The sequence below is a fragment of the Cnephaeus nilssonii genome (genome assembly GCF_951640355.1).
Source record: "Cnephaeus nilssonii genome assembly, chromosome: 4".
NCBI lineage: Eukaryota > Metazoa > Chordata > Mammalia > Chiroptera > Vespertilionidae > Cnephaeus > Cnephaeus nilssonii.
The window spans coordinates 23,285,402-23,299,876 of record NC_137075.1 but is presented as its reverse complement, the minus strand read 5'-3'; the positions used below and the strand labels follow the sequence as shown (position 1 = coordinate 23,299,876).

At 42.3% G+C, this 14,475-nt stretch overlaps 1 protein-coding gene across 9 annotated transcripts in view; it reads left to right on the top strand.

Annotated features, from left to right (window-relative positions):
* The window catches only part of NPAS3 (neuronal PAS domain protein 3), a gene marked incomplete at its 5' end in the record, with an annotated part of 879,539 nt that overhangs the window by 807,887 nt on the left and 57,177 nt on the right, over positions 1–14,475 (top strand). For all 9 annotated transcript variants that reach the window (XM_079769762.1, XM_079769761.1, XM_079769766.1 and 6 more), the window contains one exon: positions 9,351–9,469. In XM_079769762.1, coding sequence (XP_079625888.1) covers positions 9,351–9,469 — 119 coding nt within the window. The remainder of the gene's footprint in view (positions 1–9,350; positions 9,470–14,475) is intronic.

The following is a 14,475-nucleotide window of genomic DNA, read 5'->3' as shown; positions in this document are numbered from 1 at the left end:
CAATATCACTAATCATCAGGGAAATGCAAATTTAAACAATGAGATACTGCCTCATACCTGTCAGAATGGCTGTCATTAATAAATCAACAAATAACAAGTGCTGGAGGGGATGTGGAGAAAAGGAAATCCTCATACACTATTGGTGTGAATGTAAATTAGTCACTATGGGGAACAGTATAAACATTCCTCAAAAAATTAAATATTAGCTTTTAAAAAGACATGTTCAATCTTCATCGAATTGTCATATAATCTAGCAATTATACTTCTGGGCATTTATCCAAAGAAAACAAAAAACACTAATTCAAAAAGTCATGTGCATCCCTGTGTTCATTGCAGAATTATTTACAACTAGAGGCCTGGTGCACGAAATTCGTGCACGGGGCGGGGGGAGGTGTCCCTTAGCCCAGCCTGCACCCTCTCCAATCTGGGACCCCTTGAGGGATGTCCAACTGGCCGTTTAGGCCTGATCCCCTAAACGGGCAGTCGGACATCCCTCTCACAATCCAGGACTGCTGGCTCCCAACTGTTCCCCTGCCTGCCTTCCTGATTGCCCCTAACCGCTTCTGCCTGCCAGCCTGATCACCCCCTAACCACTCTCCTGCCAGCCTGATTGATGCCTAACTGCTCCCCTGCCAGCCTGTTTGCCCCTAACTACCCTTCCCTGCAGACCCGGTCACCCCCAACTTCCCTCCTCTGCCAGCCTGGTCACCCCTAACTGCCCTCCCCTGCTGACCTGATCGCCCACAACTGCCCTCCCTTGCAGACCTGGTCCCTTCCAACTGCCCTCCCCTGCTGGCCATCTTGTGGTGGCCATCTTGTGTCCACATGGGGGCAGCCATGTTTGACCACATGGGGGCAGCCATCTGGTGTGTTGGAGTGATGGTCAATTTGAATATTACTCTTTTATTAGATAGGATAGAGGCCCAGTGCATGGGTGGGGGCCAGCTGGTTTGCCCTGAAGGGTGTCCTGGATCAGGGTGGGGGTTCCCTTGGGATGTGGGGTGGCCTGAGTGAGGGGCCTGTGGTGGTTTGCAGGCTGGCCACGCCCCCTGGTGACCCAAGCAGAGGCCCTGGTATCTGGGATTTATTTATCTTCTATAATTGAAACTTCTATAATTGTAGCCTTAAGCGGAGGCCAAGGCAGGCCAAGGCAGGCCAGGGCAGGTGGAAAGCTTGGCTTCCTCCATTGCTGGGGTAACCCAAGCCTCCTGCTCTCTCCGTGGCCACAGCCATCTTGGTTGGTTTAATTTGCATATTTGCTCCTGATTGGCTGATTGGTGTAGCAGAGGTATGGTCAATTTGCATATTACTCTTTTATTAGATAGGATAACCAAAAATGTGGGAGCAACCTACATGTCCATCAATAGATAAATGAATAAAGAAAATGTAATGCATATATCCAATGGCATATTATTCAGCCATTAAAAATACTGTAATCTTGTCATTTGCAACAACAGAGGTGAACCTAGGGCAGTGATGGGCAACCTTTTGAGCTTGGTGTGTCAAACTTCGCCAAAAAACTGAGCATAACTCAGGTAGTGTGTCACTTTGAGGAAAAAACATTATTTCACAAATGTTTCATCCTCAGGAGCAGCAAATGTTTTATCCTCGGCATGCGGCCACCTCAGCGGCCGCGTGTCATCAGAAATGGCTACGCGTGTCAGTGCTGACACGCATGTCATAGGTTCGCCATCACTGACCTAGGGGTATTGTGCTGAGTGAAATAAGTCAGAGAAAAACAAATACCATATGATTTCACTTATATGGGGAATCTAAAAAAAATAATAATAATACAATAAACAAAACAATATAGAAAAAACCTATAGACATAGAGAACAAAGTGATGATTTCCAAAGAGGGTGGGAGGAGTAAAGGGATGGGAATAATTTTTTTAAAGCAGATCATGTCTTCAACACACACACACAGCCTCCAATCTAACCTGCACTAATGCAGAAGAGGACTGTTCTAATAATTTAAAATACCCAAAACATTTTTCAAAGATCAAAGGATAACATTTCTAGAATATCTTTGTCACTAGTTCATACCTATTAAAATAATAGTTTTCTGTGAAGCCTTTTACCAATCTGCAATCATAAAGTTGTAGCATGAATTGTGAGCATGGAGGTGTGTGTGGTATCTTCACCCAGATATCCACATGTCTTAGTCCCCTCTCAAATGCCATCTCATCAGGGAGGCCCCTGGGACCATCCAACCAAAATGTGGCCCTCATCCATCTTTAGCCACTGACTGCATCCTCTTCTTTATAGCATTAATCACTACCAGAAATTGCTATGTATTTTCTCTTTTTCCTAAATGTAAGCACTGTTACAAATGGCCCCATCTCATTATCCTATATAATAAAAGGCTAATATGCAAATTGTTTCCTTGGGAGTTTGACCGATCGGGAGTTCAACCACTTGCTATGACATGCACTGACCACCAAGGGGCAGCGTGGAATGAAGGAAGGCTCCGGCCAGCAGCCGGCAGCTGGGGGACGGCAGGCAGCCGGCAGCCAGGGGAAGGAAGACCCCGAGCAGCCCTGATCACTGGTCAGGCCTTAGGGACCCTACCTGTGTACAAATTTTGTGCACCGGTTCTCTAGTACTCAATAAGTATTTACTAGTAATTTAAATATCTGAACATAGACAAAATGAGCTATAGTAAAACATGTAATATATGCTTACATGTGCTATTTAAAATACTCATTTTGTGCTGAGTAAGGGCAAGAAGTTCCAGGGGCAGGCAAATCAGCCTTTAAGAACTTTTGAGGTGCACTCTCCATCCACAGGCCTGCACGGGGAGAGGGGTACTTTGTGTATCAATGGCTTGAATCACGGCATGATTTTCCACCCAGTGCGCCCTAACTGTCTCTCATCACATGCCATTGTTGCAGTTAGTCAGAGAGCTTTAAAGCAATGAAAGGCAGCATGCATATGTGTGTATCTGCAAGTGCCTCTGTAACCAGACTCCTCCATATAACTCCTTTTAAAACACAGCATGTCCACAGCATCTGCGTCTGAGATGGAGATTTGGCCAGAATGCTAAGAACATAAATGTGGCCATTTGCCTCGATACTGGCAACCAGTCGCTGCCCTGTGGATGGGCTGCACAGAAGATTCATGTATATAAAATAGTATATTAAAGTAAACTTACAAAAGCAAAGAGCAATCATTGCAACCATAATTTTTTCTTCCTCTTTGGGAGTCTAATTTTAAAAGCATTAAAGAAGACAGCTGCTCATGCTGTGATATGCGCTAAACAGCCTGAAGGATGGAAAAAAATATATTTGTAGCTCATAATAACTATTGACCTTTCTGATATACAATGTTCTCTGTGTTAGCTATTCGGTTCTATCAACAGTGAAGATTGAACATGACTTTTTAATAGAAAACATGGGGTTTCAAGCTGCCTTCACAAAGGTGTTTATGTATTGTTATTTTGTTTTGTACTACAAACCCATGCCTGACGCCCTTTGTCTGACATCGTGTTTGTCGTTAAAAAAAAAAAAAAAAAAGGAAGGAAAGAAAGGAAGGAAATAAAAGAAGGAAACAGAAAAGGAAAAAAAAAAAAGCCTTGATGTTATTGAGTATATTTTATATGAGGAATTGGCTCGTAACCACTTTATAGTCGTGATAAAAGCATTGCCACACTCGATCCCATACGCAATATTGGTAATGGAATCCAAGCGGTGTCCCAGGAGGACAAGCTGTATTTTTCTCCCAGAATAGATCCCTCAAGTGGCAACATTTATGGGGAGTCTCCAGGAAGATTTAAAACGCTCGCTTGCAGTATTCATGGGGCGTGTTCTGTGGAGCGCACAGCCTGCTACCAAATGGGTCACATTGGATGACATGCTCTCTGAAAAGCTGTCTTCACCATACCTGCGTTTCCCCCTTGAACTTTCCAGTTGCTTAGGAGTCGTGTACAGAAACGCCCACTGGTAACAGCTTGACGCTGACACTGCGTGTATTTCCCCAGAGTGGTGCATCCCAACACCAACTGTGGAGCAGCAGGCGGCCACGGAACGCGCTCCTCTCCCTCCGGGGACAGCCGCACCGAGTAGCACCCCCTGCGAGGCGAGGTGCAGGGACCTCAGAGGCAACCTGAGGCATTATGATTCCCATCCAAGGCAGGTGGATACTGCCAGCGAGGTTGCGCTGGCAGGTGGCATGGGTTGGCAGATCTTTTTTGGCGGATTATTTTTTTGTGTTACTTTGAAAGAAGTTTCTTGCATCACTATTGAACCACAATTACGTTCACACCTATGCTCCAGAGTTTCAGTTAACGATTCACACGTTTTTAAACAAAGCTGAGGCTCACAGCTGAGTGGGAATGGGAATCAGCCCTAATGAGACTAAACAAATTTGGCTTTTTCATGGCATTCCAGAGAAAGCTGGGGAGCAGAGAGAGGCTGATTGCTGAGCCAGAGCGGAATGGCTGGAACTTGGTTTGTATGACACCCAAGGGGTGGTCCCAGGGTGTCCACAGAAGATGGTGGACACCGCCTCGCCACCAGGGGCTCCGGATCCAGGCCAGGCTGCTAAGAGCCGCGACCCGCTTCAAAGTTGCCCTGCCACGTGGTAGAGGACAGGCCAGTGGGATGAAAACCCTCAGAAGACAGAGAACAAAGTATCCTCTGATTCTGGGGGAAATCAGGCCAATCCTCTTTTAACAACCAAACCCCCTGGCCCCTGACTCTGAAAATAACACTTTGCAGAAAATGCTTCCTTAGAGATGAGTACAGCAGGAGACACAATGATTCCCTCTCCCCACCCCAGAGAGAGAGAGAGAGAGAGAGAGAGAGAGAGAGAGAGAGAGAGAGAGAGAGAGAGAGAGAGAGAGATGTTTGGTATAAAAGAAAATAATTCTTCTTAAAAGAAAGCATCTGACTGTTACTTTATTCTACATGCAGACTGAGTGCCTGCTTATGTAAAACACAATCCTAGGCACCTGGGGAGATGAGACAGGCTGGAGAAGAGCAGAGAATAGACACAAAAGCCAAAAAGACATCAGGCCTGCTTTTCAGGATCTCACAATCTTGTAGATGACACTGTTGATAGCATCTCTTGCAAACTGCCCATTTTAAAACATCAATTGAGCCTTTACCTTGGAGAACACAGGCCCTGCTTGCAACAGTCAGCATGGCAGGTACTTTTCCTTGCACATGAGGGTTCTCCAGGTACTGAACACATTGGGCAGCGCATTCCTTCTGCCACATGAGTTGTACACACTTACATGGTTGTCCCATATCAAAACAAGGCGATGATTTTTCCAAAGAGTTTCTACATGGATGTTATATTAGTCATCTACTGTTGCAAAACAAATTACCCCCAATATTGACAAAGCTGTCTTACATAGTTTCTACAGGTCAGGAACCAGTAGCAGGTTATCTGAGGAGTTCCAGCTCTTGATGCCTTACCCCCCAACTCCACTTCTCCTTTAAAAGGAAAAAGACTTTGTTCACAATTGAAGAGTAACAAAGTTTTCTCAAAACTTAACATTTAAAAAAAATTTTTCTCCCTCAGACATCAGGGTTTGGTGGCAGTTGGAGGGTTCTGACGTTTAGAACTACACTTGGAGTGCACTGAAAAGAAAGGCCCTCTTTCTGCTTTGCTCTAATTCACCTGCAGAGACCCTGGGGAGAATACTGCAAGTGTCCAGAATGGACCTGGCCTAGGACTGGCAGGCGAGAACTAGATGGTCCTCAGCCACCCGTCCTTCCTACCCTCCCCCACCTCCTGCCCCTCCATAATGATAAGGAAGCAGCAACTCCCAAACCAGTTAGGGAATCATACGCAGTGGTGGAATAACACAGACATTGTTTCGCATTATGGTGGCATTTGCCAGCACAAAAATTATTACAACTTTTGCTATAAATTGTTCTGTAAATTTTACAAAAATATGCAAAAACTGACATTTCAAGAGCTGAGATAATTTAGATTTATTAAAAAGTTGAGGCCCTTGACATTCAGCAAAAGAGAGTATATTTCTTTATCTAGCTTTGAGTTGCGTGCGTCTTATTTTTGTTCTTGTTTTTAGCTCCTTGTTTATCATTCAGAGGTCAAAACTGGCCACATCTAAGCTTTGACCACTTAATCCGGTTTTTACCCATAAATTTCTCCTGGGTCTCAGGAAGCAGCTATAACTTCTCTGAATCTCAGATTTCTTATCAGAGCATGCAGCTATCATGGCCTGCCTCAATGAGCTGGCAGAAAAGTCTTTGATTCCTAGAAAGCACTCTAAAGTGCTTCTTCGACATAGACTGGTTCCCACTGTCTTTATATAGCTCCAGATCTAAGGATATGTTTCTCATTACCCCACCCTCTCTTCACACACATGCATGTATGCACACACATACATGTATGCACACACATGCACACACCCCTTCTCTGTGGAGTGCCGCAGTCCTATCACCCATCAAGGCCATGCTGCCTCGGCTCTGTCTGGGCTCTGTCCCAAGCAGAACCTTCATGAACATGGTGCCTCTCACCTGAGGCACTTAGGAAGCCTCCCCTCTGTCTGTGTACAGGACAGACACCATTGCTGGAGCTGGGACGGCCACAACGCGCAGGCTGGCCCTGAGCAAACATGGCCGTGGTGTGGGTGCCTGAAAGAGTTTGTCACATGCTCCTTTGATAGGGACAGTGTGGCTCATGACCTCCGACCCTTCTCAGAACCAGACGGTCATACGGAACTAAAAGAGAAATCTTCATCAGGAATCAAACCCTTCTCCTCAACGCCCACCCCATCCCTCCACATCTTGAAATAAAGCTTGAGGGCCAGTTTAGATTTTCAATCTCAGCTTCCACGGGGCAAGACCTGACTTCGACTTTGACAACTGCACACCAGCTGTCATGGGTTTAATTAGGTGGCCCTGTATGTTTAGACAATTACTGTTGTAACACACGGGGTGCTGTGTCCACTGCCTCAGTCAGGGCACAACGCAATGTTCCGCCTCCAGAGCTCATGCGAAGCTTGTGTCTCGCATCCCCATTCAGTGGGAAGTACCCATGCTGTGGTCTCTAATGTGCATAAGTGTTTGCTTTGCAGTCCCACACTGAGCACAATAACAATTTCTAATGGTGCCTAAACTGCTCACTCTTATACAGGTAGATGGCTCCTTCTTTCCTGGGGTAGGGTATCCAGAAGCCTAGCCCTAACCATATTTCACCTCTCTGGGAAGTTTCATTTGTCCTCAGCTATTGCAAACACAATCTTGCTGAACAGAGCTGAATTTTTAAGGCCGAGTTTGCGGTGTGGATTCTGATGGCAGCACGTTAGTTCAAGTCTCTGAGGACCAGGGCCAATAAATGTGAAAGGGACAACAGTGGATTGGCATAGTTTTCCACTTCCACCAGGATGAAAAGCTGCTATAAATTAAGTCTAACCTTAAATGTATAATCTGTCCTTGGGAGGGGAAAAAAAAGGATATAGCATCTTCAAGCTCTCGGCATCCCTTATGAGAAAAAAATTGGTTCTAAGGGTCTCTGATCTTGTGTTTTAGTAAAATAGAACTGCACGGCTGACTGACAGTTCTGATCTAAAGCATTTACGTTTAAGTTTTGATCTCTCTGCTTTTGATTAAAACTAATGAGCTCATTTAATTCAAAATGGGAATCTCTGATAAGAGAAATAAGGTTGATGTGATTGGATTAGAGGGGTAAATTAAACTCTTAGAGCAGAAGTTTGTGCTTATATAGTGTATTAAAAAGCTGTTGGCGTATTATGGCGTGTTAGATGATGAGAAAAATTTCATAGTAATTCATATTTAATCAGAAGAAATGAAAGTACTAAATATAACATGGCTCTGCTTTTCCCTCGAGTGATAAAAAGCTGTACATTTAAAATGACATCAGATCCATTCTCTCTAAAACAAAACAAAAAAGAAAGAAAGAAAACCTTAAGAGTGGGACATAAGAAAAGGACACTTGTCGGTGGTTCCATTACCCCAGAATAGAAACGCCATAAATATAGGAAAATATAGTCACATTAAGATAGGAATAATACAGGAAAGGCCCCAGACCATAGACAGCAAGGTTTCTCTTGTTACAGTAGCTCTCATTCTTCTTTTGTCGTAGGTCAATCCTGGATCATTTGTATTGAGCACAACATTTAATATAAAAAAATAGAGATGTCTTTGCCTTAGAAACATGGAATATGTTATATAATATAAAATTTTACAGTTTTTGGCCTATTTTCCTTTGTTTTCATAACTATATATTTAATTCTTAAATCTTTACCCCCACCCAGAGAATATCAGTGCTATTTTGATATTCTACTTTGAGAATATCAGAATAAGGGATGTTCAAAAGAATTTGTTGTTGCAACTTTTTTTGTTTTAGAATAAGAAAAACTTTAAAAGTACTATTTTAGAAGAATAAAATGAGAGTATTTATTGGGCTTAAACAGACCAAAATTATTTTTTTGCAGAAAAAACAAATTTATATGATACCTTAGGAGCTTGACTATAAAGAAAAGAGACTTATGTTACCTTCTAGTCTTATGAATAAAGGCATTTTTAGCTCAGCAAGACTGCAAAATACCATTTTAAGTTTCATAAGTAAAAAATGTATTGTACTTAGTCTAAAAATCTGTAAAGGGAAAGAGTATCTTCCTAAGAGAGGATACTATTATTTTCCCATCCCAGAAGCAGAGAAGGGGGAAACCCCGAGACTGTTTCCTGTTGGGGTGAGGGCAGGGAGGGGTCAAGCTGCCGTTAGTGATGGGAATGGAAAGTTGAAATTGTGAGGAGCTTGTGTTTGTTTCTGTCTGTACATCCCACGCTCCGCCCTCTATCTTAAGTCAGCTGAGACGTTTTCATGCTTCCCGTTCCCCTCAATGAAGAAAACCAACTCAGGAACTCAAGGGCACTTGATGGTTCTGTGGCTCTCAGAACGCCCCAGGAGGTAAATGATACAGGACAGGATCCTCAGGGAGAACAAGGAGCAAGCCATCCTTACCCTTCCTCAGAAGCGGCTCTGCCTGAGTCTTAGTTGATCCCATCAATCTGGGAGTCTTTCTTTTTCAGGACAGTTCTCTCCAGGCACATGGGCCAACCCTCCTGATGTGCTGTCACTGCTTAGTTACTATCAGACCTCATGTAGGGAGCTGCTGGGAATTAAAGGCCGGAAAAACTCGTGCTAGAAACTGGAATGAAGTTACCTTGGATAAATTAATTTTTTTTTTATTTTCTGCAAAGTAAACATTTTCTAAATGAGGTAAATTGATTACTTGGCTCTTAGCACCTATCAGTCATTTATTTTTAGTGAACTCAAGGATTGCACCTGAGCAGTAGCTGTGAGGGGCTGTGCGGAGATCTAATCGTGTGTATATGTCTTTGTATTCCTCAGTGGAGTCAACCAGTCCCAGTCTGCTAACCACTGACAACACCCTTGAGCGTTCCTTTTTCATCCGAATGAAATCTACTCTGACCAAACGCGGCGTGCACATCAAATCATCAGGATATAAGGTAAGCTGGGCTTCGGAAGTGGAAATAGCTCTGTCTTAGGTCAATCCTGGATCATTTGTATTGAGTTTCCCAACTGCTTTGAGTACATATAATTAACACATGTGATCTTGAGCAACCCACAGGGTTCTTAGCTATCTTCCTGTCTCAAGGTAGGGCTTCATTACACCTTAGTCTCACTTCAGACATTACTGCTACACCAAATGCCTCAATATCATGCCTTTTCTTAAAGCACTTGTGATTAACGCACCAAGGGCCTCATCACATGTTAGAAATTCACTTTGCTGCAGAAGGTGAGCCAAATGTATATCAGTACTTAAAATGAGAATTCTGGAATTTCCTCTTATCAGAATTCCATTTCTCCCACTTAACTCTTCAAAGTCTTCCTTTCACTTGAGAGAAAGACTGTCCATTTTAATATTTTAGACTGGCCACTAAAATTCATACATGTAAGTAAGAAAATCAGGTTGGACATCAGAAATCGTGTACCGTAACATATAGAATAGTTAGTATACAGATTATATGTCCCCCACAACAACGAAGACCAAATCTAGAGTCATAATCTTCATTATTATATCATTTTAGTTACTATAGCAACATAAATTAAGACCTATAAAACTTACAAAATGCCTTTGGCAACGTGAATCATATCAGTTTTACAACACACTAATCAACCTCTCAAACAATATTTATTATATGTGGAGGAAAAGCATAAGTAGACTGTACTATGGATGTGGCCCCTACAACCTTTCCCAATTTCAGAGTGTAGGGCTTTTGATAGCTAAGCTCTTTAGGGTGACCACCGTCAGCGAGGGTAACAGTCCGTATTATCAGGCCTTAAAAACCTGATATAAGTAATCAAGACTCTGCATAAAAGTCAGAGTCAGGCACTGTATTTGACATGAATTCTTCAGAGAAAAAAGACAGGAGGTGGGGAATCAGGCCCTTCCATGCACCACCCGAACCTGAGCTGACTAGTCTAAAAGGCAGGCTCAGAGCAGCCATAACCTTTAACAGGGTCAGAGTGAAGGAGAGGACCTGAGCGGCCACCTGCTGCTGCTTTACCCAACAGACCCCGTTACAAAGAGATATATTGGAGGAAACAAACCAGGCTCTATCCTTAGGATCATTTTGTATTTGCCTACCTTGCTGAGCCCAATGCATTTATTAGTTATTACTGTGTAGCATTGGCCAGTTTGGTTTCTATAGGTCAAGTATGGGTTTAATGACTATTGTCATTTGAATGCAAGAAAGATACATTCTTTGTGTCCAGCTTTCAGGAGCTGTAGGACGCCTTTTCAAGGATTACTGTCTGTCTGTCAGCATTTGTTCTTCACCTTTAGTGATTTTTACTGGTTCGTATGGGACATAATCCAGGAGTGAAGAAGGTGGGCCAGGAGAGGTATCATTTGAAAAAGGAATATTTAGTATAATTCAATGTCATTAGATAATATAATATTCTGAAAGAATGTATAACACCCACATGACAAACTAGAGATATAAAAGCTCTGTAAAATTTTGGATCTGCAAAAATGTGGGGTGTCTGGTTAAAAAAAAATAATATGGGAAAGTAGTTTGAGTTTCAATCTAGGCAAGAAACCAAATAGCTTGGGTTCTGTTTGTTTGTTTTGTTATAGGGGCACCTCAGTAAGATGAGCTGAAATTGGGCAAACTAACGTTTTAAATATTAATACAACATTCATTCATTCAACAAATATTTATTGAGCTCCTACTATGAAGCCTCTTCTAGATCCTGGCAATGCAGTACTAACATTAAAAAGTCTCTGCTTCCATGGCATTGCATTCTAACAGGGGGAGACAGACAATGACAAGATGATGAGAAGGGAATAAATAAAGAAGATGATTTCAGAGAGCGATGAGGACTAAAATAACAGTAGCTAACATTTATGCACACTGAAAAGTGTTGGGTATGGTACTGGGAACATGTATTAGCCCTCGCCAAAATCCTAGAAAAAAGTAGTTCATTGTTTTCATTTTACAGATGAAGAAACTAAGGCAGAAAAAGTTAATTGCATATCTCAAGGTCACAAGTTGAAGAGACAGAGCTAGGTTTTGAACTCTGGGATTCTAGCTCAAAACTCCATGTACTCAACCAGTAGGCTACACTATCACAGAGACAGTGATGCAAGGTAATGTGAGGGCCTGGCTGGTGGGGGCCCCACATTAGTTATGAGGGTCACAGAAGGTCTCCCTGAGCAGGTGACATGCCACCTGTGAGTGGTGAATGAGAAGGGACATGATGAAAACATAAGGAAGAAGAATTTCTGGAGCTCCTTGGGTTTAGGATTGAAGACACCTTGCTATAAGAAGGGGCCTTTGAGAAACAAAATATGAAAAAGTACAATCATGGATGTCTAGGACTGGAAAAGATTTAGGAGCTGTTCCCATTTCCACCCAATCATATATGTTAAAGTGATCACACTCCTCTGACAGAACTCTGTCAGTACGTCTTTCTCAAGGTTTCATAAAAGTGTCCCTCCAATGCCTAACCCCTTCCCAGAACCACTAACAAGAGGACATTCATCAGCCCGCCCCCCCCCCCCCCCACCACCACCATAAGATGAATCATCCAGCTCCCCCTCCTCCCTCCACGGTGAACTTCCCTCGTTAATTAACCTTGTCTGAAAGTGAGAGGAAGAGCTGGCTGTGAGAACCCATGACACGACACAGCTGAATAACATCCCTATTTATCTGTTCATTCTCAGTAAATAAATCTAACAGCTTATAAAACATTCAAATAAAACTGGTAATCACCCTACCACCACACAATAAACACAAATAAAAAGAAACAACGATGATAATTTCTCCATATTCCTAATTTACTACCGTTGTGTGCTTCTTTCTTTTCTCTTAGTTAAAGATCCAAGATGTTAAGCCTTGCTCAGTGCAGGTCATTATATTTCTATTTTTTCCTGTAACCTCAGCACATGGACTTTTCTGACCTTCTCCATCATTTTCTCTGCCACTCTTTCTTTTGTGTCATTGTCACCAATAGTAGTAATTGTTACAAAAGTGCCACTTATTGACTCTGTGGCAGACACTATACCAAACACTTTATGCTCATTTTAGCTAATCCGCACATTAAAGACTTTCTCTGTCCGAGGCATTATTATACCCATTTTGCAGGTGATGAAACTGAGGCTTCAACAGGTTCAATAGCTATTCTGGAGTCAGGATTAATCCAGGTAATTAGGCTCCAGAGTTTGTCCTCTTCACCCCTCTGCTTCACTATTTAACAGATTAAGTCCAAAGAAGGGCTCAGCATGAGCAGGATCTCAACACAGAAGAAATTAAAGTATTTTTTTATCTTTATTGTTGAAAGTATTACACAGGTCCTCCTTTTCCCCCCATTAATCTCTTCCAGCCCCCTCTCATCCTCCCCCACCCCCAGTCCCTCACCACCTCATTATCCATGTCCACAGGTTATGCATATATTTATACAGGTTCATTGGTTGATCTCTTCCCACCCACCCTCCCCTGCCTTCCCTCTGAGGTTCAACAGTCTGTTCATGCTTCTATAACTCTATTTTTGACCATCAGTTTATTTGGTTTATTAGAGTCCACATATGAGTGAGATCATGTGATACTTATCTTTCTCTGACTGGCTTATTTCACTCAGCATAATACTCTCCATGTCCATCCATGCTGTTGCAAGTGGTAAGAGTTCTTTCTTCTTTACTGCTGCATAAATTCCATTGTGTAAATGTACCACAGTTTTTTTATCCACTCATCTGCTGATGGGCACTTAGCTAAGACTTCCAAGTCTTAGCTATTGTAAATTGCGCTAAGAACATAGGGGTGCATATATTCTTTCTGATGAGTGTTTCGGGTTTCTTAGGATATATTCCTAGAAGTGGGATCACTGGGTCAAATGGGAGTTCCATTTTTTATTTTTTGAGGAAACTCCATACTGTTCTCCACAGTGGCTGCACCAGTCTGCATTCCCACCAGCAGTGTACTAGGGTTCCCTTTTCTCCATAATCTCGCCAACACTTGTCATTGGTTGATTTGTTGATGATAACAATGCTGACAGGTATGACGTGATATCTCATTGTTGTTTTGATTTGTATCTCTCAGATGATAGTGACTTTGAGCATTTTTCCATATGTCTCTTGGCTTTCTGTATGTCCTCTCTGGAGAAGTGTCTATTTTGGTCCTTTGCCCATTTTTTAATCGGACTGTTTGTCTTCCTTTTGTTAAATTGTATGAGTTCCCTATATATTTTGGAGATTAATGCCTTATCACGTGTATCATTGGCAAATATGTTCTCCCATGTAGTGGGCTCTCTTGTTTTTTGATGATGGTTTCTTTTGCAGTGCAGAAGCTTTTTATTTTTATGTAGTTCCATTTGTTTATTTTCTCTTTATTTTCCATTGTCCTAGGACAGTGGTTGGCAAACTCATTAGTCAACAGAGCCAAATATCAACAGTACAACGATTGAAATTTCTTTTGAGAGCCAAATTTTTTAAACTTAAACTATATAGGTAGGTACATTGTTATTAACTTAATTAGGGTACGTGGTATTTTGTGGAAGAGCCACACTCAAGGGGCCAAAGAGCCGCATGTGGCTTGCGAGCCGCAGTTTGCCGACCACTGTCCTAGAGGATGTATCAGTAAACATATTGCTAGGAGAGCAAATAGCTGCAGCAATCTTGAGAAAGAAAAACAAAGTTGGGGAATCACAATACCAAATATCAAGTTATACTACAAAGCCACTGTACTCAAAACAGCCTGGTACTGGCACAAGAACAGGCATGTAGATCACTCGAACAGAACGAAGAACCCAGAAATTGACCCAAACCACTATGCTCAATTAATATTTGACAAAGGAAGCAAGAGCATACCTTGTAGCAGAGACAGTCTCTTCAATAAATGGTGTTGGGAAATTGGGCAGGTATATGCAAAAAAAAAAAAAAAAATGAAACTAGACCACCAACTTACACCATGCACAAGGATAAACTCAAAATGGATAAAAGACTTAAACATAA